Below are 24,114 nucleotides of genomic sequence, written 5' to 3'. Positions count from 1 at the left end.
GTATCAGACAAGTTTGAGATACAGTTGATATCCTACCTCATCTCTCCCCCTTTCTCCTATTTGGATTAATACCGGTATGCTTTTTTTGTGAGAAATTTCTTTTAGTGATCTGCAAAATGAAAGCACCATTGGTGATCTGCATCACCCTGTAAAAGGTGTTCATTGTTTATGAGCATTGTTTCTATGTGTAAATAGTGGGGGGGGGGGGGGGGGGGGGTGGGGGTTGAGGACCAGTTCATAAATTGTAGTGATTTGGATGCAGTAGCAACTATGGTTTGTGAGAAGAGTGGTATCATGATAACCAAATGAAGAATTACTATACTGCGGCTGGAGAGTTTTACCAGAAAACAGACCCGACGTTTTTATCAAAGACTGACTGGATGAACTTCAGGTGAAACTAACTCAGGTGGCTCTGGACAGGGGAATAAAGTAATGTGGAGTGGTATGCACAGACAGGTACAGCAAAGCTCATTCTCTCACTTGACACAGTATTGTGGGGGAGACAAGAAAAGAAGAACAAGGACACACAGAGAAATACATGACAAAACTAGCTAGCCTTTTAATAATACCACACAGGAAACGGACAACAAAAGATTTACAAAGAAAGAACAAATACAAACATTTGGTTATAGGGTGGGTACAAAATGAACACTTAAAGCAGATAAACAAACATGACAGTAGCGAGATAAATGTTTCTTTAAATAAACAAAACAAACAAAGAAGAAAAAAAAACAGCTGGGTGACTGTTGGGAGAATAGAAAGAAGCAGTCATTCAGGGTTAGGTAATACAGTGAATGTTGACATCATTTTCCTTGTGTTTTTCCCCTTTAACCCCATTCCTTTTACACAGTTCACCACTTCCACTAATTCACAGAACTGTTCAATACACTGTGTTAACAGAATTCCATGTCAAATACTAGGATTAATGGTGATGCTCATTTTCCAAAGAATAGGGAACCCATTATCCTACACGTCACAGGATACATTCGGGCAACAACTTCAAAGTAACAGTAATTTTCATGACATCATTGCAGAGTTAAATAGAAAAAAATATGTACTACTTGGAATGGTTTTCTGAGACGTCACATGCAAACCAGTTAAAACGTGTATGGAATTGAATGTTGACGATAAATTCAGAACATTGGCACAAGTTTACTGTTTGAAAAAGTTTGATACAGTGAAAAACAATCATATTATGGCTGACAATATCTCGGATGGATAAATCTGATCAGAATTGTGTAAATTCATCCATTTATTTCTTATGAATGTGTCACAAAAAATACTTCGATAGAAGCACTTTTGATTCTAGCCCTGTAGAATTGACTGTAAAGGGACAGAGAGCTTTACATGGAAAAAGGCTCTTATAATGCACGAGAAAGTAGCCTCTACTATGATTGTCAATGGGACTTAGAAGCCTTGGTGATAATAAAAATTTCTTGTCACTCAGCAGTGGCAAAATGAATATGACTTGTATTTTCATGTCATGAATGTTTGAGGCAAACCTGCCTAACAATGCATTTTCTCTTTCTATGCATATTGGCTATCAAACACAAAAATGAATTTCTTTTGGGAAACTGTCAACACACTGGGAAAAAAGTTGAGAAAGTGCACATTTTGCAATGAAGAGACAGACGATTGTCGGGGTTTTACTAGAGGAAAACACATGTCACATATTCCTACATAAAGAAACAATGTACAAACAAAACTTTTTGTGGGTAAGAAGAAAAAACTGACAAATTACACAACTCAAGTAAAATCTACACATATACACATATCGATGATCAACATGTACAGGTCTCTGTGTCACAAAGGCCAAACAACTCGACATGAAAAACATGAACAGAAGCTATTCATTGCGGTATACCTTAACCCCAAAACCACTCTTGCAAAGATGAATACAATGGATGAATGAATAACAGTAGTGCTAGAATACTACAAACTTTTATACACTTTTACAACACACATAGAACAATGAGTAACTCTTTTTGTTTTCATGTTATAGGTCAATACCAACACTTTACAAACTATAGGTGGGCAACATCTTAACGGTACAGAGGTGAGTACTCACAGGTCTTAAAGTATCTCTTCTAAAATATTAAGGAAGTCACACAACAGCCTAACAAACAAAGAGTTAGCCAGGAAACAGATCAACTAACACAGGCATTATACGGTAAAATTGCACTTCTCTGGCATTGGTTAATAATTGTATTTCCCCCTCCTTTTTAGTATCACTGTATTCAAACATTCAAACAGAGAGTACAATCATTTTTCAACAACTACTAAGTCAACAGAACCTACAGACTATACTGTTAAATATGATTGCATAGGTGTACCTCATTTTTCCCTTGTGCTAAACTGTTTGTCCAAGATAACCAGTATTCTTCCTTATGCCACATAACTGACTGGTTTCGGGATGAGTGCATTCATCCCATTTTGTTTTGTTTCTTTAAATCCATATTATTATTATTATTTTTTTTTTTGTATGTTCTCCCATGGCACTGAGAGAAATAAAAGGAAACTAAAATTTGGTAACGAATGGTCACAAAATAACATCAGATGAAGAAAATAGCAAGAAAATATCAAACAATCTGCAGACTCATCAAAATACTGTAAAATGATGTACAAGTTACCATCATAAAAGACAGACAATTGGGGGAACAAATCAAAGAAAATATGCTACCCTGACAGAACGTTTCTACAGTGCTGAAAGTTCAAATGATACTGTAGTCCAATATAGACACACAGCAGTTGGCTGTGTGTGAAACACATGGGTCAAGATATGGTGAAATACACAACTTTATCTACAAATAAAAAGCAATCCCATGGTAAACACACATATTATACATACATACACATAAAATGCATGTTGTGTGTCTGGCAACCTCAAACCCTGAATAATGGTATGATATGATGGTAGTTTGTCTCTGCACATATACTTATCTAGTACTATGTCTCTTGTATTGATGAACTACAATACAACAAAATCAATCAGTGGGATTGATATTCCACTTGAGGGTTGGCATCTTAATTTTGTCCAATTTATCTTGTTTTGTGGCACTGAATTCACATCTTTGTCCAAATTGCCTCAATTCATTTGGTTAACACTGTCTAGATAATTCCTGATCAATTGAGCAGTAAGTACATGAAAACAGCTTGTCTTTATACTTGTTCCTAGAAGTGAAAATCAAAAGAATTTCATAACACTCAAGAACTTACAATAAACAATAAGATGATACACAAAATGTACATGCACAATGGCTAGTTACACATCTCCGCACAATGAGACTACAATATTTGAATACATTTGAATTACATAATACTTTTAGTTTTCTTTTTTCTTTCAAAACATTACTGTACATTTACATATATAGATGTCTCTTGACGATAGTCTTTTTTGTGTCATTTCTGTACACCAAACAGAGAGAGGAACACACCTATTAGAACAATCACAAGTTACTACACACAATGAAGCCTGGACAATTAATGGCATACTTGCCTTTCCACAGAAAAAGCTTAATGTGTGCAATGATCTTTTTGGTTAGATTTTCTATTCTATGCATGTCATAATAATTTAGGAAATTCTGTCCCTACTGAGTAAAATGTAATTTGTCAATCCACATTTACCAGCTGGTGGTCTAATACATGGTATCTGCTGGGGTCAAGATGTCACTCTTACAGTGTAGCAATGAAATGTGCCGACTCTTTACGCTTCTCGATCATACAGTCCTCACACGGAGCACTAATATTCAATATATCTGTCCCATTGCCTATATGATGCCTGAAGGTAGGTTCTGCTGTCAAACTCTATGGCACTTCACTTTCCTTTGCTTTCCTGACATAGCAAGTCAGTGTTTGCAGGTTCATTTTAACCCGATATAAAGAGTGCTACAACTTTGCTAGCACTGAAAATTACAATATTTGACTATTTCTTTTAAGTACTTGATAGAGAAGAAGCTGTTGAGATACCATTTTTTTTTTCAAATGGCCTACAACTGTTTTCTTTTTTATGAATATTGAGCTAAGTAGCAAACTATCAAAAACTACACTTTTTTTTCTCTATCTCTGTAGGTTTCCCACGAGATTTCATCCATGATATATTTCCTGGTGATACTGAAATGAGGTGTACAGAAGAAATAGTCCAGACCTTAGTGCATAGTTGTCATATTCCTCTCTCTTTTCACCATGTGCACAATTTAGACTCTATATATCCTGTTTATTGTGATTAATATGGTGCACAAAATCCAAAGAACTATGTCGATGCGTTTGCTAATCATTGCTATTTCTAATCATTTGCTGTAAGCAACAATACTTCTCGGCTTAAAAAAAGAGAAGAAAGAAAACAGTGCTTTTCTGGGTGTGTCCGAATCAAAGCCTACTATAGTACATGCAGACCTTGAGTAAGATGACATAATTTATAGCAAGTCCATGACATTCATTGCTGTGCTGAGCACAAAATAAATTAAAATCAAAAATTAAAAATTCACATATTTTTGTTTCCAGGTATTACACACACACACAAAGTATTCTACACCTGTCTTCTCATTATATGTTCCTGAATGGGAGTAGTACTTGTCAAAGTGATGAATATCAGTGTGGCTGGGCAGCTGATTAAAATGAATACTGTTGTCATTCCAACCCTTCTCTCAAGTAGATGTCTTCCAGACCAATATATCACACATGCCTTCCATAGACCTTTGGCTTTATTTTTCCCCATGCACTAATCTCCTATGAGTAATACAAGCTCGGTTTCTCATCTGTCTCTTGGAGGTATGCCTTCCATAAAACCTGTGAAATTCTAGCAATGCTTTAGTGGCAGCAAACCTAACCAAATATCGTTTTGTCTGTTTTTTTTTTCCTCCTTTGTGAATAGATAACTCAGAATAGTGCTGTAGGACAGAGAGAGAGAGAGAGAGAGAGACGGACAGACAGACAGAGAGAGAGAGGGAGACAGAGAGAGAGGGACATAGAGAGAGAGGGAGAGAGAGGTCAGAAGTAAAGAATTACCCAGTTTGTTGTCCCTAAATTTATGTACGCAGACATAAAACATGAATTGACCTATGGAGCTTAGAGTTGAAAATTCATGTCAGGTGGATCTACAAGCTGAGAAAGATAGAATCAAAATCTGGAGATAACCAAATGTAAATTCCTTGGTGAGATACTACCAACTGCCACTAAGGCCTCCTGATTCCAGTGCTTGTGCATTCCAGAAGAGGCAAAACTAAGACTTGAGTGTTTCATAATTCAAACAGAGATCAAAGAAGTATATAGCCTCACTTGGAAACTTGCCTGATGATACAGTCAGAATCATATCGCTCATGAGATATTGTGTATAGGTCTCTCTTCCAATGGGGACAGCTAGGAGAACTACGACTATGAATTGATAATGACTGAAAAGAGATGGTCTTCTACCAGGGTTGCCACGACAATCTCTATCAACTTTTGTCAGTTTTTGGTACCTGTATAGACTAAGTAGTGAGAACAGCTGACTTCATTCTTGTGCTCTGTACATGGAAATTCTATCCCATGACTATTTGGGAAATATGTTTCTTCTTTTGAAAACAAAACAAAAAAATCAATTCAACACAGCAACAATTAAACTAGAAATCAACACTGCAAGAAAATGTACTACACAAAATTTTCAAGAGTCCATTAAAAATGACTACGATCTGGTACAGCAATCATCTGGTAACACCATTGAAAAACACACACAGAAAACATACTTTATCTTAAATACTCTGCAAAGGTCTTCATTGAGACGCACGCCTTAAAAACTTGAAACTTGTATAATTATAAATAAATAATGATTTAAACATACAAGAACTTGAATAATCAAAGACTTTGCACACCCTGTTTCTGTTCAACAAAACTGCCAAATGCCTTTTTTTTTTCCACACGGGGATACACATCACACAGTAATAATGTCAACTCCTGTTAAACATCAACTTTTAAAACACTCTGGGGCAATTTTCCATTTGAGGAAAATCACAAGTCACAAAGATGAAACTACTAAAAAAAAAATGGCATAAACTTTCAAAAAAGTATATAAGCTTGTGTAACATTCCATGCTTTTGAACAATAATAGAAATGACAATAATATGTAGGCTCAAGACAAATGTCAATTAAGAATCAACTGAGGAGAAGCTTCATTGAACTACAGAGATCTAAACACACACACACACACACATACATACATTCATACATACACAAGCAAAGATTACGCAAGAATGATCCACTATACTATGAGCTACATTTATCTGGATGATTAATTTCCTGGTTTATCCATTCACCTCCCTGATTTGAGCAACTCTCAAGTCTTGTGTTGTTGTTGCTGTTTTTTGTCCTTTCATCCCTAAGTCTATGTGTATCCTAACATTACTTGTGGCTTCTCGATTGCTTTTCGAACAAAGCTGAAACAGTTTTGCAAAATTGCTACACACAAAAAAAAAGTGTTAAAGAAGCATTAACTGAAACAGTGTGAGCGTTGGAATACTGTATAAATACACTTGTGTGAGGCGGACACATACTACCTAATAATCTGCTTTATGATTCTTGCTTCTGTTAACATTTTACTTCTTGGCGCATGTGAAGATACACGCTGACGTGCAAATTACACACAGACATTTAAGTCAAGTCAATAAACTTGTCACACAAGATAATAGCAAACCGGTATGGTTTCCAGGGGCAACGAGCAACGTTTACAGGCAGACGTCACATGACTTGGACAGAAGTATCGAGCGTTCTGATTGGTGGAAAAATAAAGAGAAAGAAAAAAACAAAGACAGAATAGAAAAAGCAGGGTTAGACAATGAAACATTAACAATGGCAAAAAGTAAACAAAGAGCGTTGTTTGTGGTGTCAATGATTCCCATGTTCACAAGATTCCCATTTGAGGAGAGAATGACACAGAGTAAATATGGCTACTACAACTACAAAGCATGAGGACAAAAGGACTGCACATGTTAAGACACAAATGTTGGTCGTCTTTTCCCTGTAAGCTAATGACTTACTGCTGAATCTCGGATTTCATAGCAGTACTTTTCATAGAGTTTGATTGGTTTCAATATCTGTAACAGATTTTACCACGAACAGAGACACACAGAAGCTTGAATGAGGCCATGTAAAATAAAGTATCATAAAGTGCTGAATGATTTATCAATAATCAAATTGTCGATAATTGATTTCATACATTTGATGCCATGATTGGTTGATATATGCAAACTGCTTATAAATGATATAAGTGATGAATAAGAAAGCACAACATCTGACTTGAGAAGTTACTTGGGGATGTTTAAAGCTTGAATATATGATTGCAGTAGTATGATGAGCACAGCCATTTGTACAAGTCTCCTTGAGGTGGACATATATATTTGTAGAGCAAAGTAAATAAAGAGCACTATTGGGTTTGTGTTTTGTTTTAACATAAATCTGCTCATTTGAAATGTACTTGTCTAGCAGGTCATCAAACCATTATCTGCCACACCCATCGAAAAAAAAAATGGAAACAAAAATTACTTTTAGCTGCATGTGGTTGCTATAACACAACACTTATGTATGAGCTCATAAAAAAAGTACAATAAAACAAAATGTACATATTTGTTTGAAATTCACACAGCATTAATCACATGTGTCTGCCTTGTAAGATCAATTCTCAAAGATACTTCTCTGTCAGCAGTTTTTGAAAAGCCTGGAATTTAGCAAAGAGATATCCATTTTCAGCTTTGTGCATCACATTTTTGAAACAATTTTTGCTTTTTGCTATGACAGAATTTGAATCAATTGTCACCATTTGTACAAATGTATTTGTAAGATTGCAACTGCCGATGTATATCTTAACTAACTTGACGGAAAAGGAACCAGTGGGAATTGACCCTGTCATCAACTGCCTTCCAGGCAGCGACACAATGAACACAGAACAAATACTGGGCTCTAAAATCTTGACATTTTAGTGTTAAATAGTCCAAAGCTGCCACGACTTAATTTTTGTATTGATCTAAAGCAGAGCAAGCCTTTCTCTGAAGTTACATGACAAACGAGCAAACATGGCATACATACATTGTACATAACATTGATGAAAGAATGATGGAGGTTGCTATATTCATGCCTACACTGTCATGATTTCAGTTCTACCTCTCACTTTACCATTCCTCTCAAGGTAGGTTTCCCTAGAAACCATCTATTCTTCCACATTCTAGCTTGTCACAAACACCAATACAACTATTATCATGATGTCTGTTCTCTAGATAGAATCCATCACACCTTTTTATTTTTCTTCTTCTTTTTACTACCTGGAAGTATCTTTTTCAGACAAACACACAACCACATCAGACAGTAATTTCTTGCTGCTGTTTCTTCTTCCTCAAACAAAGAGCCAACAAGGGAGCAGAAGTGAATATTTGGTTGGACTGTGAATAACATAATGATTGGCAACAAGCTTGTAGACTTACAATAACTGGGCAAAACCACTTACAGAGAATAGGAAGTAACAGCAAATCTAAAATGATCACAGCACAACAGTATGCACTACAAGATTGGAAAGCTCTCCCTGGGTGTACATTAACTACTAAACATTGACACACATTAACCATGCTTTTGTTTTCAAGGAGTTGGGATAGTAGCATGTGGATGTGGTTAAAGTGGAGGAGCATATCATTTACAAGACAGGCTGTGCACTTGTTCTTACTGGAAAACAAACTCTGTCAGTAAAATGGATAAACAGTTAACTTCCAAGACCATTTCAAGTCATTGTGTTTTATTCTTCTGTACCTTCTCTGTTCATTCATACTGGTTGTATGGTTAAATGCCTTTCACAATGTGCGTTTTCCCCCTATACAAAAATGGATTAAAATAAAAGGCAAATCCAAGGCAGCATTTGCTCTCTATGATGGAGTGGTGGAGCTGAAAACAGAGTTAGTCACATGGTGCAGGAGAGAGATGCTGTCAGGGCAAACATTGTCCATCACCCATCTCCCTCTCCCCATGGCAATCCATCAACCCTCACTAGCAGACTCACATCAGGCTCCAAACTGCTCTATTGATAGTACATTAAAGAACCAGAATGACCCAATAATCCTATATCAATGTGAAGAGAAGCTTGCCCTATGGAGCTGATCACTCAAGTAGTAGACTACTAATGTAATCAGGATAAAAACCAGTTAACCATCTCTTTCAAGGTTCCACTTCCTACTGTTGATGAGACAGGCTGAGACCTTGTATCCTTGTGAATACCTTTATGCTGGAGGGAGACAGTATTTTGAAATTCCAATACCCTAATAGGACTACTCTATTTCAGAAAAGCAAAGAATGAGTCCCTTCTGACTCTGAATATATGCTGTTCCTAAATGACTGATTGAATACACAACAAATAGCACACACCTATAGCTCAAGTAGAGAAGATTTCTCTTGTAGGACACTTGAAGAAAGCAAAATAATTACTTGATATTGATACATCTATCAGGAAGGAGTGCCAGAAAATTTAGTATTTGTACATCATTTCAAATCCTGGAGACTGGTAAAGTTTAGGGATGAGATCTATAGGTTGCACAACTACACTTTAATATGGCCAGTTCATTGCACAGCAGAATCTTGTTACACAGAAACCTACAAGCCATTCAATACCAAACATAGATACCAAAGTTTTACTTCATGGAGTGGCTAAAAAGAATATCTGTTGGAGTGCAATGTTGCAGGTTCATTTTTAAACAAAATTCCACTGCACTGTTTAGAGATAGGAGGCACTTTGGGTATACTTGTCTTTTGCAAGGCACAATAACAGGGTTTCCACACTGACATGCAATATAGACTGAGCGCAGAAGTGTGATGCCGTAGTCACAGTGTCAAACAAAGAATTGGATTTAAAAAGAAATCAAGCACAAAAATATATCTTCCTTCACTCCAACATTTTGAAGTCCAATTACACAGTCATGATAGCTTAATGCTCTGCAGAACACACATTCAAATATAAAATACCTTGCTTCAAGTAGTTTCATTAATGTGCTTGATACTGCTATAGTCACAAGTTAATATTTCATCAAACTCCCAGGTATCCAATATAAAATTCTTTCATCTACCTTCAACAAATACTCTAACATGATGAATGCATTAAGAAAGTGATTAGTATCTTTCAGAGTCTGCATTTAACAATATTTCCTGAGATGGATAGTGGATTTTCTGAATTTCAATATAACAATAGTACACAAATTCTTTACTAAGCACCTGAATAGACTCTTCCTGAGATAGTGTAGAACAGGTCTACCAATCATTGAAGTACAATTTCACAGCAGGTTCAAGTTGGCATTATAGAAGAGAATATTCAAATGAACTGATGGTAGAGTTATCCTCAGACTCGGACCTCAAGGAGGAAAGTTATGGAATTTAAAACTAGTAATCCTTGGTTTCAGGAATATACAAGTTGTATCCACATCAAACTGGCAATGGTTGTGAGGCCATCACCTTACACGTCTGCTATTGAACTATTCACAAATCTCTATTTCCTATTTTGACATGAAATCAATATGAATAAGATATACAGTAACATGAGAACCAAATTATTTGACCATTGCAACTACCTTGCAACGAGTCATAAGAAGTTACAGTTGCTCTACCATCCACAACAATCATATTCTAATATTTTGCAATCAAACCAACAGGAGGGCAATGGATGATGTGCCTCCTCTTCTAATTTGTGCATCTTTGGATAAAACATGCTAAAGTTTAGTATTCCGTAACTTTTGTTCAATTTTAACAAAATTTTATTTGGAAAAGTCAATTTGAACAAGGTGAAGAATAGAACAAAAAGGATGTCTTCTTCACCAGTGTATAGAAGCTACGATGACAAACTCATTCACTCATCCTTTGTATTGAAGCCAAGTCATGCCTATGCAAAAGAACAAGCTATTGTTGATGATGTGTACTGAACCACATAGATGAATTCCAGGGATATGTAAATATTTAATGTCATCATGTCTATGAAATCTGTAGATCACATGATACTTTTGATTGTGTGGTTAGTCATCATGTAAGGATTGAATATTACAGATTCATCATAATTTCATTTTCTCTCACTGATACAAGAGTAGCTGTCACTGGCTCCTATCCAGTTTTACTATCATTGCGTCCCCATTGCATTTGACACCAAATACTGTACATGTATCTACCACATATGACCCTTTTTTTAGGGGGGGGGGCAATTTTTAGGCAAGATTAGGGAAAGAAATATTACCTCTGTCACCCTTGATTTGAAGGTATAAAAGTCATGATTTGCCAAGTAGAAGCATGCTATGTTTGATTCACAGTCAAGGTCACTTTAAACAAACCAATTCTATTATTCTAAATTCCAGCCCATCTGCCCCTCTCTACTTTCAAGCACTTGCACGCACATTCACCACCATCACACATCAGAGTTTATTTTCCCCTGCTATCTTCACAGCAGAATTTGCATTGTTACAAATCTAGTACGTCCCTACCTTTTCCTCGGGCCGGCTATCTTTTCAAGCAATGCTTACAATGGCGGCCCTCTGCATTATCGCTTCTTAAATATAATATTGTTATTGTAATCCCTGCTGCATAGACATGCATACTGTAATATTATATCATTAATTTCCTTTATATCGTTGTTTATGCAAGTCAAACGACTCTGTTTTAAATATACTTTGTATGTTTCCCATGTTCATGATTATGTAATTTATGTATACTGATTTGCAGAAAATAAAGTATCTATCAAACAAAACAAAACAAATACTCTCCTCAGCTTTCATTTCTACAACTGTTCTTTTCATGATCAAATTTTCTATGCCAAATATATGATTCTGTCAATCAGTGAATTAGAGCATAAATTTTGAGAGCAACATCTCATCAAAAATAACACTGCCTGAAACATGACTGCATCATCAGTATATCCTATCCACTGACTTTAATTGTTTTATGGTGTGTTCATTTATATTTGTTTGTATACATGGTATGTATACATGCATGTATATTATGGGGCCATGATATGCCTACATGCATGTAATATGTGACTCACCTTAGTAGGGCTTGCTGGCTTCTTTGGATCTTTTCAGCTGGACTTTTAATCTCTTGGTTCCCACAGAGAAACCATTCATGGACTGGATGGCAGTTTGTGCTGAAATTGGCGAGTCGTAGCTTACGAAACCTAGTTCAATGTCAAGGTTGACAAATGATGATGATTTGAAGGGTCACAATGATAATATCTGTACTTTCTTCATGCATGCATTTTGCAATATTCCAATTTTGTGAATGATATACACACATTATCAATGGTTTACAAGGTCTAGTAGAACAGTTTACTGTCATCATTTCCTAAACCTAGAGTAATGCACATACTTCAGGGGAAAGTTCTGCAAAGGTGGAAGTCTTCTGTGGCATGCTTCTCCCATGTCAGCACAGTTTTGGGTGCTGACATGATTTGGTAAAATTTTACACCCATATACCAAAGGGTCAAACAGTCGGGAAAAAAAACAAACAAACCTACACTACACTACATGGTTCTATGAATGACTTAGGTTTATAAGTGCTTTGAGATAGAAATATAATGTTAGAGGATATTGATAAATGTGGTGATGAAATCAATACAATGTTAACAAAAGGCTTACGTCACATAAAATATAATTTCAGCACGTAGTTTATGATAGCTGTGCATACAGGCTTACAATATTGTAATACTTCACATATACTGACTGAAGTACCCAACATTATACCATATAATGAAACTAAGTTAATAAGCTTAACAACAATTTGAACTGCCACAAGCAATAGCATCAATCAAATGTATTCAAACCACTATATCACCATAACCTGGTACTCACCAAAACATTTGCTGAGGTTTGTGTTCTTGTCGATGAAGACTTTCGCACTAAGTATGGCTCCATACGGTGAAAACATGGAGACCAGGTCTGAGTCTGTGTAGTCTTGGGGTAGGTGGTATATAAACAGGTTGGCTCCCTCAGGACCTACAGAGATAAAAGTCAAATAGTTCTTTTCCCATGTTTGATCACCATGAGCTTTACTTTGTCACCCAATGCTTTACATACTTGAAAACAGGGGAACACAGTTATACCAAAGCCATGCCAAGACAAATTTGAATGTGTCTGCTAGAATATTGATTGATTAATATTCTGCATCAAATATTCCTTTGGAGTAATTCAATATTGGTCCCAATGAGATCAACCTGTAACATATTCTAGGAGCCACATTACAAGTGGTAATAATAAGTGATTACCTACGGGAATGTGTATATGTGTGTGAGAAAATACAAACATTATGATAACAATGACATGTCTTGTATTTCAATGAGAATATACTCAGTACTAATTGGATTCAGGAAATACTCCAAACAAAAACAAAACTACAGAAATATAAATATATATAGAAGATGGGATAGGACTTTGCTTGTTCCTTGATTTGAATAGTAGATGTAAATTCATCCATCTTTTGGCATCTCATACCCTGCATCCCAGAAATCATGAGTATGACAGGTTTTTGAGTTTGATTCATTCACTCTTTTGTCAGTTCTCATACAGGGCCAACATCTGCCAATCATACTTGAGAAAATGTTATTTTGCATCAGTAGTGGATTAGGTGAACCCAAACAAGGGATGTATACGAAGTGGATTGGGTTAACTCAAACAAGGAATGTACATTGTATCAATAGTGGACTGGGTAGACCCCAACAAGGGATGTATCAGTAGTAGATTGGGTAAACTCCAACAAGGGATGTACCAAGAGTGGATTGGGTGAACCCCAAGAGGGGAATACCTTCTTTCTGTTTCTGATTGGTGGCAGCAGCCTGCTGCTGGAAAGCTCCGATGGGTCCAAAGCCGTTGGGGAATTGTGCTGTGGAAGCAAGAAGTACATTGGCAGGCAGGATAAAGCAACATGTCACGGCAAGTAATCTTAACAAGGCACACACAGCAAGTACTCAAAGCAAGGCATAGTGGTTTAAGGGAAAATTAATTCCATTGATATTGACTTGTAGCAGCTCCAACTGCAAGTTTCAGCATATTGTTTCTGAGTGTGCAATAGCAACACTGAGTTAAATCTCACATATCTCAAGATAACTTCAGCAAAATATTCATTCCTTTGGTTATGATATAAGATGAGAAAAAGTAGAGCTCCTTCAAAGAAAAAAAAATCAATTCTTGCTGAGAAGATGGGATACAGCCCTGTGGGGCATGGTATTAAGTTGATTACTATGTAAGAAACAAGTCAAGTGAGGCAGAGCATCTTAGCAATCAAGAGTAAAGGTAAGAAAGACCTTGACTAGGTCTGAGAATCTCAAACAATGGTACATGTCATTATAAAAGACATTACCAAATTTCATATACTATCCCATATCTTCTAAATTCAGATACAAATCACACAAATCTACAATGTATTTCACGCACTTATCTATGCGTAAAGTGTCCTAATTTTATATATATATATATATATATATATATATATATATATATATATATATATATATATATCATACAGGACATCACTATTCCATGCATTAAAAAGAAATGTTACAGAGCTTTATCAAATAGTCATGTCAAGTGAACTGGAATGCATACAATGCAGATTTCGCTTTTAAACACAGGATTTGCTTAGTTGCTGATTGGAATTCTAAGTAAGGGACACATTACCCAAAATCACAATACCATCTGTATGTACTTCACATGGTATATACTCTTTTAAACACAGGATTTACTTAGTTGCTTGTTGGAATTCGAAGTACAAATTGTAAGGGCCACATTACCCTAAAATCACAATACCATCTGTATGTACTTAGGGAAAAATAATAAGGAGATACCTTCTTTTAGATTAAGACAAATAAGGAAACATTAGCAAACCCAGGAAGTATAAAAGGCTTGCAGGTTGTCATGATAAATACCAGGGGTATATCATATAAAGTAAGCTACTAATGACTATGCAAAATTATAATTTTCTTCACTGTTTATATGTATGTGCATTGCACATGACTTTTAAAAATTCCATTGTTTGAGATGAACTGATCTTTAAGTCTCGTTTAGGGGACATTGAGTGCTTGACAATGAAAGGCATTTGAAAGAATTTTGTTATAGAAAACCTTTTGCACTTGAACACAAGGGGATTTGTCAAAATAATTTGTTGTACTTGATTGAATAGAGGGATACAAAGTAAAAATAGTTGTGGCATAGATAAAGAAGACAACACAAACAAATAAGACATAACATGGTTTGAACCTCATCAGAGGTGTCTTAATGGCTTGTGGTCATTTTGGCAAGCTTCTTACAACAGACAAAATCTTCTTTTAAAACAGATTTCTCTTCACCATTAAAAATGTACCACATAAACAATGAATTACTGGTAGGTCAAAGTTTTCTTTTCTCTCAAATAACAAAAAAGTGGCAAATGCAATGCAGGAAAACATAAAAACATTGATCCTAAAACCACAGAAAATATTGCAATTAGGTGACTTTGTTGAATTTGAGTCATTCCAGTCGTGAAATTTAGAGACATGTGAGTGAGTGTTAATCAAATAATGCCATAAAAACTATCCACGTCATAACTTTTCTTGACCTCAAGTGGTTTAACTTCATCACAGCAAACAAGACATGAAGTAGGGGGTGAAAAAGCCACACAAGCTTAAAACAACCGAATGAACAAATACAACCATTGATTGAATATGGGGAATTTTGGTTAGATTTTGATGATATGTTAACATAAAACACAACAACAACACGCAAAACACCAAAGAGAGAGGCCAAGATCTGGGAGGAGTGGATTTATTTCAATTTCAAGGATTATGGAAAAACACAACAGAAAACGAGACGGCACTCTTCCCAAATTTTAGGATTAATCTGGTAAAAAAATGGAAACCACATGGGTTGGCTGGCCATCCTAATGAGTCAACATGGCATTCACAGAAGTGTCATGCAATGGATTTCTACATAGTCTTGAATTGGTTAAGCAGGAAGAGCTCTGTAATACTGAAGATTTTAAACTATTCTCAAATCTTGAAGACACTGCATGATTGGCAGGGGGAAAAAGAATGGGAGAAAGGACATACCAAAAATGTATTCTGCTGATCTTGTAAGAGGGGGGGGGGGGGGGGGGGTGATCACAAAGGCTGATTTCTTTTCTTCAGACTTGTAGAAAATATACTCAATTATCTTGGTTAAATTAGATAGTTTGGATTTCAAAAGGGAAAAGGGTAGATGAGTAATAGAAAAACTGATAAAATATGCCACAATTATTTTCCGTAAGAGCATCATATCTGCTCATTTTGGTACATTTTCTTTCTAGGAGGAAAATACAGCAGTGGTTATTTTACACTATTTGAAATGAATTTGACAATCTAAAAGGTCTCTTTGAAGATAATGATAAAAAAAAAATGAAAATAGCCGACTTGATTATTGGTGGGGAAATGTTTCAAAGCATATCATGCACCTCAACATCAGGCACGAAGGACTGTTTCCACTATTACATTATTGAAGACCTTATTTTTACATTTCTCTCACGAATATGTGAAAAGCTTTGGACAGGGAAGAAATAATACTTTGTGAGTGAGCCACACAGGAACAGTTTTTCGATCAATTCATTTTCATATTGTGAAATCCATCTTTCTTATCCGCACGTTGGTTGACAAATATTGGAACACCTTAGTATTTTGTTGGAAAGATTTCTTAAACATCTGACTGATCACAAACCCTGCTAGTGGTACATTTAAACAAAGTGGTGACATTGTGGTTTACAACATGTTATGTGTATCCTTGATGAGAAAAATAAAAATAAAAACAAAAAAGATACAATCTCCAAAATGTGAAGAACATGATTAGTCATACACTGTAGACGTAGAGTAATACATGTAATCTGAATTTTAGTTTGCAGTTTTTAATTTGATACATAGCCTGTTTCAAATGGCTGACTTTTATACCCAGAGTATCAAGCGCCGACACATGATTGTAAAGCATTCATTGTTGCAGGGGAAGTAGATTCTTTTCCTTTTTTCCCTGAGAAGAAAATTGGAATGACCTTATCCCTAATTGTAATCAATACCCATTATTATCAACAGCTATTGTTGGTTAATAATTTGCCTCTTTTGTTCTTTCCTCTGTTTTCAAAAATAGTTGTCGAGAAAAACCAACCTGCGTACTGCTGGATTCCTGAATAAGCCTGCGTCAGGGCGTTTAAGTCAATATTAGCTGTTGGGGTGGTCGTGCCCCCGCTTCCTGCCAAACCGGCTGCAGTGCCCAAATTACCGACCCCAGCGACAGTGGTGGACAGCCCTGTGCCTGGGTTAACGTCGGGTAAGATCAGGTCACAACCGGGGGTGAAAGTTGAAGGGTCATCATGGTTCAGGGGTGGAAAAAGACAGCAAATTTCTTTGATGGAGTTCAGAAAAAAGTGCATGCATTTTCTATCCTCGTCGACAGATGACTTTTTTTTGTTTTTCACTTTCCATTACAAATTAAAATGGATGAATGATATGAATGAGAGATAATGCTTTTTTGAAAAATATTGTCTCGAGTCAGGAAATATTGATTCAATGGTGATGCAAGTGATTTGAAATAATAACATGGAAAAGAAGCCTGTTATCAAACAATTATGGTGTGGATGTATCCCTTTAAAGCTGTCAGGAATGGGAATGTATTAGCATATTTTTGAGAAGGAATCATCAAACCCTGCACAAGATTAGGATTCACATTTCTTCCTTATGTCTTTTCTAAACCCCTCCCCCATCTATCTTGTCCTATGAAGATTTTGATGTGCCTGGCAGTGCTTTCATATTTGTTTGTTTTTTTTCAAATAAAAACAAAGAACACAAGGTAACCCTTATTAGTTCAGAACAAAGCAAAACATCAACACTATTTGACCACAAACAATGAATTCAGTGTTGACCACAGAGTCACTATCTACATACACAAGTTGGCAGTGAATTTCCAGTAATGTGCTCTTCAAAACACAAAACAGCATGTATTACAGCGATTTTTGACAGTGCTCCAAATTGCATTTTGTGATTTTGTAAAACACACGCAAGTTAACATTTCTCCAAGAGTGAGAGGACCAACATGGAAATGGTAATTTGGTTTCCCCGGAATGACAGAACAATAAGAACAAAACAACTTGACAATGCACTTTCAGAATGAGAAGATTCTGTGGTAGTGACAAGAATTGTTTGTGCAAGTGAATGAAACATAATTTCCAGTCGTGTTAAAACAATCAGGTACAAACATGTTTGTCTCTAGAAAGAAGGGGGTAAAAAAGAGATATTGAAGCACCTTTGAACAATGCTACAGAATTTTGTGCACAAGTTTGGTGGTTTAAAGAGTCTTGCAAACTGCAATATTGCAATCACTTCAGTAAAACTAGATTGCATTGGCAGACTCTAGTGCTACAATCTATGCCTATTCCTCACTTCCTTTAAAGGGATGATCGCACACTGCTGTTAAAGGATAAAAAAAAACAACACAGAAATCAACAAATTGAATGGGAAGAAAACGACTGGGGCGCAAAAAACAGACAGGTGGGGGGGGGGGAGGGTGAGCTTGGAGGGAGGGATAGTGCATTCTGTAACTTGCAATCAAAAGAAGATGAAGGGGAAAAAATAGAACAGTTCCAAAGGCTTTCGGGGACAAATACCTACGATTACAAGCAAAATAAAACACATGGAGAAGTGAATGAAACTCTTCAAATTTCAAGACAAATTCATGGTATCTGCAGCAGGAAGGGAAATTGAATGATTACACATCAACATGAAGGCAAAGGACAAAGAGAAAAAAAAAAACCAACACAAACAAACATGATTTTATATAAGGGCTATTACAAACATAACTTTTACAAACAGGTTAGATATCATCATTACATATTCTAAAATCTTGCACATGAGTAATAATAACACTTCAGAGCAACTTGCCCATTTCTTGCATTACTTCAAATAAACAAAGCTTGACCCTCGAAGGTCAAACTGGACAATGAACACGGTGAAATGACATGACAGGCAGAACATATCATACAGTGTACGTATTAGTGGAGGGCAGGTGTGAGAATATAATTCAAGCAGCAAAGGCATTCATGAGGTTTTACAGCAAATTCAGGTATGAAAAAAAAAAGGATTGACATAATGAAAGACACAACAAAGTCAAAATGTACAAACATGCACAGTGATATATGCAATCTTACACAGCCACAAACTCACTTTAAAAGCATAGCACGAGTTGTTTGGAAATCTTGATGTTTTAATCTGTTATAAAACAGCCTAGCACTGTCATCTTGTTTCAGTAGAGACCACTATGACATACTGTAAAACCAGAAATATTTGTGGCATGAAGTTTTCGCGAATGGGAGCCAGTGGCCCTTTTCATAGCATAATTTTTTCCCCCCCGCTAATCGCCACTGGCAGTCAATGTATATAGAGTAGACAAGAAATTCTGCGTGCATTTTATCAACACAAATCTTGGCTCTCGCGAAATTTGCAAAATTCAAATACACTGTAAGGACACTTCACTGTAGAGGGTTGACATTAATATTGTCACTATCATTATCAAAGCCCTGTTTTTAGCGCTGCTATGACCACATGAATTTCATCTCCTTGATTAAGCTCTATTTTCTGTCAGGTCCTAATGTGAACGTTCATTAGACTTAATGAGACTGTGCATGACATGCTAGCATCATTGTACACCTATTTTGTCATATCTGAAACAATAGGCATATTGGGAAGTAGCTTTCGAGTTGATTTTTACCCTGATAAACAATGTGGGTAAAAGTTTACGTGCATAGAGAGGCTAGCCACCACTTAAATTTGAACCAACAGAAGGCAAAGTTTGTAATATGGAGCTGTCAATGTCTTCAATGAACTGTCAAACTCGTTGAGGCAAAAGAGTAAATAGCAGAGGCAGGCAAAGCCGTACACAACATCAGCATTTGCAGTAAATGTGACATGTCCCTGAATTACTTTGTTTATCTGACTAGAAACTAATTGTCACCTACTTGTCAGTGAAATGACAACAGGCTCTGTGGCTGGTTCACAAGTTATGTCAATATTAAATGAAGTCATATATGACTGAAGACATTTTCCACTTAAATGCAGGCATAAAGGAATGGGGGATCTAATATTTCAGACAACAAAAAACAAGATAAAACAATAACAACTCAAGTGTTTGGCTTTATTGTATGTGTGACACATATACAAGGATAAACAAAAGTAATGATGGCTGGCATGATGTGTAGTAAGATGTTGCAAATGTCAGTGATACTGAATCATTTGAAAATATAAATGGAAGCAGTGTTCTAATCGACATTTTACTACATTGTAGCACTGCTCTTTATTGTAATATACATCCCATATAGTCAAATCATTGTTCAACTCAATCTTCAATATAGAGAAGTAATGCCTCCTCTTGGCTTTTAGTGCCTGAAGCATTTCATAAATTCATATTAAATGCTTTCTCAAAGCACACATTTTGTCTTGATATTGTTGATTAAAAAAAAACAAAAAAACATCCCTCCTCGGGTTTAACTCACTGTCAACAGCCTGTATAACTCTGATATATGGTGATATATTGGTACTAGCCATAAGCAAGTGAATGCAGAATCATTTACAGCAGGGGATTGGATTCAGGAAAAGATTTCTTTCTAATGTCATTCATGTTTATTTGCCTCCTTGATTAAATGTTCATATTGCAAGTCAGTGGATTTACTAATGTAGAATGTTCTGAAATATTCGTTAATAACTGTCATGATTACTATCATAGTGAGGAACAGAGTTGTTTTGTGAATCAGTAAGTTTGAAATGAAATATGCAAACCAGAGGCATTCTGACTGAACTCTTCTGCCTGGCATGGATGCTGGAGAGAGAGAGTTGTATTTGTCATGTCTACATGGCTCTATCTCTGCTGTCTGTTGTGTCCAGTGATTTTAGGTCTCCTAGAGATGTGATACTTGTCTATTTTGATGGAGATGAATCCTATGCTATTCTCCAGACTCTACACAAGACAACACAAGACAAACACATGGGAAAGAAATGATGAGGGTTGGATGAAAGAGAGAAAACACCAAGGCAAACACTCCTACCTGCTAGTCCCTGTAGCCCTGCTGTTAGTCCCGTCATACTTGTAGTTGTGTTTGTTCCAGCACCTGGATAGAAGACAAGTTCAAAATGCATTCCTTCCGTCACAACTTTTGGTTTATAAACTTTTATAACCTTTATCTGTACAAATCTTGCAATAAATGAGAAAGATACACAGGTGAGTTAGAATGGGATTCACAGGATGAAGCTCAGGTTGGACAGAAAGCCATTTCATGTTCAATCTTCACCATGACATCCTGTCAGAATAGAATATTGTCTTTCAATGACTAGACCAGAAGTCCGTTACAACGGGTAGCCACCCTGCAGTTGGCACATGGAATGTGTTTAGTCAATAATGATGTTCATAAAGATTTTTTAAAACCATGCAAAATTTTTAGTTCATTGTTGCATGTGATGTCCAAGCCTGTGAATAAACTGCTTAAGTAACATATTCAAATTTGTGGATGTTTCTTATGTTCTGATGTAGTTACAAGTTATTCTATAAACCTGTACCCCCAAAACACCTTTCGATACTTGGAGTCCAGATTGAATACATTGGTTGCTGATACATTGGGCAAACCTCGCGTAAACTTTCAAGTTATCAAGAAGAATTGTCAGAAAGGAATGCATAAAATTTGAATATGTTCGTGAGCTGGTCTATTAAAGCCCTGATAGCGTGGGGAAACATGGGCGGTCCGAGTGAATTTGCTGCCCATTGTGGGCATTCAAAAACCACAAATAGCGTCCATCAGCCACGTCTGCGAATATGTGTATCAAAGCGTAAGCTCATCGGTAATGGTCAACTCCAGTTGAGATTGTTTGGCTGTGCAAGTACTTACACAAAGATCAGTGATAAAGCTGTGCACAAATCATTCTGGGGAATCTTGAATATATCTGAACCTTTCCACTCCTTGGTGTCTTCACACTACTGGGTCTCTAAAAAACATATACTGTGAAATCAATGGCATGGTTCCCACAGACAGCTTTAGATTGGATAATTTACAATCTGTAATGTACATTCACACTGACTCAGTGTTTCTGATTTTCAAAGATTTGGCAAACACTACAAAAACTACTCTTCTCTATGCAACTTTGGCAGTGATAGGTGACTTTATCACTGTGTGAATCCTGTTGCTGAAATATTTGCTATTTCATCCCTAATAAGCTGTGTTTTTTTTTTTTGCTTCACCCAGGTTCTGTTGTCTCTTTATTCCAAACTAATACTAAATATGTCAATTGTAAATAGTAAAACAGTATGTAAATATACTTTCTTCTTTTTATAGTCTATTTTTTCCCAAATGGAAATTCCCAACAATTTTGTGAGTGGTTAAATTTGAGCCTATTGATAAAAAATGAATTCCAGTACACATAAATAAAAGTTAAATGATCAAAAAGAGCAATATTACCTACATACCCATGGCATACCTCAGCTATAAGAGCTTATATGATTTAAACTAGAAATGTCGCTATGGCGACTGATGCCTCCGCCATAATGCATGATTCTCCCAATAGGTGCATAGTACAATATCTTCACAATGTGTGATGACAGTTTCACATAACTGGCAAAATATTGATATGACAGGTTTGTCAGAAATGTCTTGAATGTTCACTTACCTCAAACTGGGTTTGCTATAATTGTCTAAGAGTGCAGGTACACATATTTGGGGAATTGAGAATTTTTACTTGACTTCTGACCGACCCTATTATAAGTTTATGCATTGAGTAATTTTCAAGGTATGAAGAAAGAATGTAATTACAGTACAAAATAGATTTTTTTTTTTCATTTAAACCTGACCTTTGACCTTCTGGCTGGAAATTTCCCAGAGAATCTCCATTAGGTAATACATGTATAATATTATGTTTCAAAACTAATAATGCAAGCATTGCATTATATACTAGTATATGAGGGGAACAGTAAAATTTTGAGGAGTTGACCTTGACCTTTGACTCCTGACTATTGAACCATGACCCCTAAATTCCCTAGATAATCCCTGCCAGTCAGTACATGCATATGTACCAAGTTCCATGAAGATACATTGCACCATTTGCGAGATAAGTGAAATTGCAACATTTTCACCTTACCGTTGACCTTTTGACCTTTGACCTTATGACATGAAACTCTCTCTGGAAAATTTTTACGCAGTAGTACATGTCTACACTATGTTTCAACAAAATACCTTCGGGCATTGCATAGATATGGGGAAAATAGCAACATTTTTAGCATTTTGACCTTGACCTTTTGACCTTTGACCTCTTGCTAATGTCACTAAAATCTCCTCAACTAATTGCCCCATCATACATCATCCTTCGACCAAGTTTGGTGAAAGCTGCTTCATCCAGTTTTGAGTTATCACGTAAACAGATAAATTTTAGGATTTGACCTTGATCTTTGACCTTTGACCTCTGTCCGATTTCACTAAAAAACTAATCATGTAATTGTCCCATCATACATCATCCTCGGACAAAGTTTGGTGAAATTTGCTCTATCCAGTCTTGAGTCATCGCGTAAACGGATACAATTTCATGATTTGACCTTGACCTTTGACCTTTGGCCGATTTCACCCAAAATCTAATCAAGTAATTGCCCCGTCATACTTTATACTTGGACCAAGTTTGGTAAAATTCCAGTCAATATTTCTCAAGTTATCATGTAAACGAATGCGGACGGACGTACGGACGTACGTACGGACGGACAACCCGAAAACATAATGCCTCCGGCACCACTTCGTGGCGGAGGCATAAACACAAACAAACAAAGCACGATGTGATATTACTGTACATGGTTTGTCTTACAAAGAAGAGAGTACTTGGCAATAATATTACTGGTACTCACAAAGAAAATAAAGCAAAGAACATGTCAAAAATCACTGACTGCCTGAACAGCTGAAGACAACACCCTGTACTGGAAAAAGACATCCTACAACTAGAACGCAATGTACACTTTTATCAATACTGTGACTATCAGCATAACAAACATCATATAACATTACACAAGCAATTTGTACTTTTTTTCTTGCATTCATTCCACAGTGCACACAACGGAGATGATTTACTGATGTAAACAGAGC

At 36.2% G+C, this 24,114-nt stretch overlaps 1 protein-coding gene across 8 annotated transcripts in view; it reads right to left on the bottom strand.

Moving 5' to 3' along the window:
• Window positions 1-262: 262 nt before the first annotated feature.
• The window catches only part of LOC139710817 (CUGBP Elav-like family member 1), a 185,422-nt gene continuing 161,570 nt past the window's right edge, over window positions 263-24,114 (bottom strand). For all 8 annotated transcript variants that reach the window (XM_071622729.1, XM_071622728.1, XM_071622734.1 and 5 more), the window contains 6 exons: window positions 21,052-21,114; window positions 17,127-17,273; window positions 13,771-13,848; window positions 12,822-12,965; window positions 12,020-12,148; window positions 263-6,739 (listed from right to left, as the gene is read on the bottom strand). In XM_071622729.1, the coding sequence (XP_071478830.1) occupies window positions 12,021-12,148; window positions 12,822-12,965; window positions 13,771-13,848; window positions 17,127-17,273; window positions 21,052-21,114 (560 nt within the window). In that variant the 3' untranslated portion in view covers window positions 263-6,739; window position 12,020. The remainder of the gene's footprint in view (window positions 6,740-12,019; window positions 12,149-12,821; window positions 12,966-13,770; window positions 13,849-17,126; window positions 17,274-21,051; window positions 21,115-24,114) is intronic.

The sequence above is a fragment of the Diadema antillarum genome, unplaced genomic scaffold, assembly GCF_040938485.1.
Source record: "Diadema antillarum isolate AM-2024a unplaced genomic scaffold, OU_Dant_1.0 seq00001573_RagTag, whole genome shotgun sequence".
NCBI lineage: Eukaryota > Metazoa > Echinodermata > Echinoidea > Diadematoida > Diadematidae > Diadema > Diadema antillarum.
Note: the sequence above shows the minus strand (reverse complement) of the source record. Positions and strands in the feature narration are given on the sequence as shown.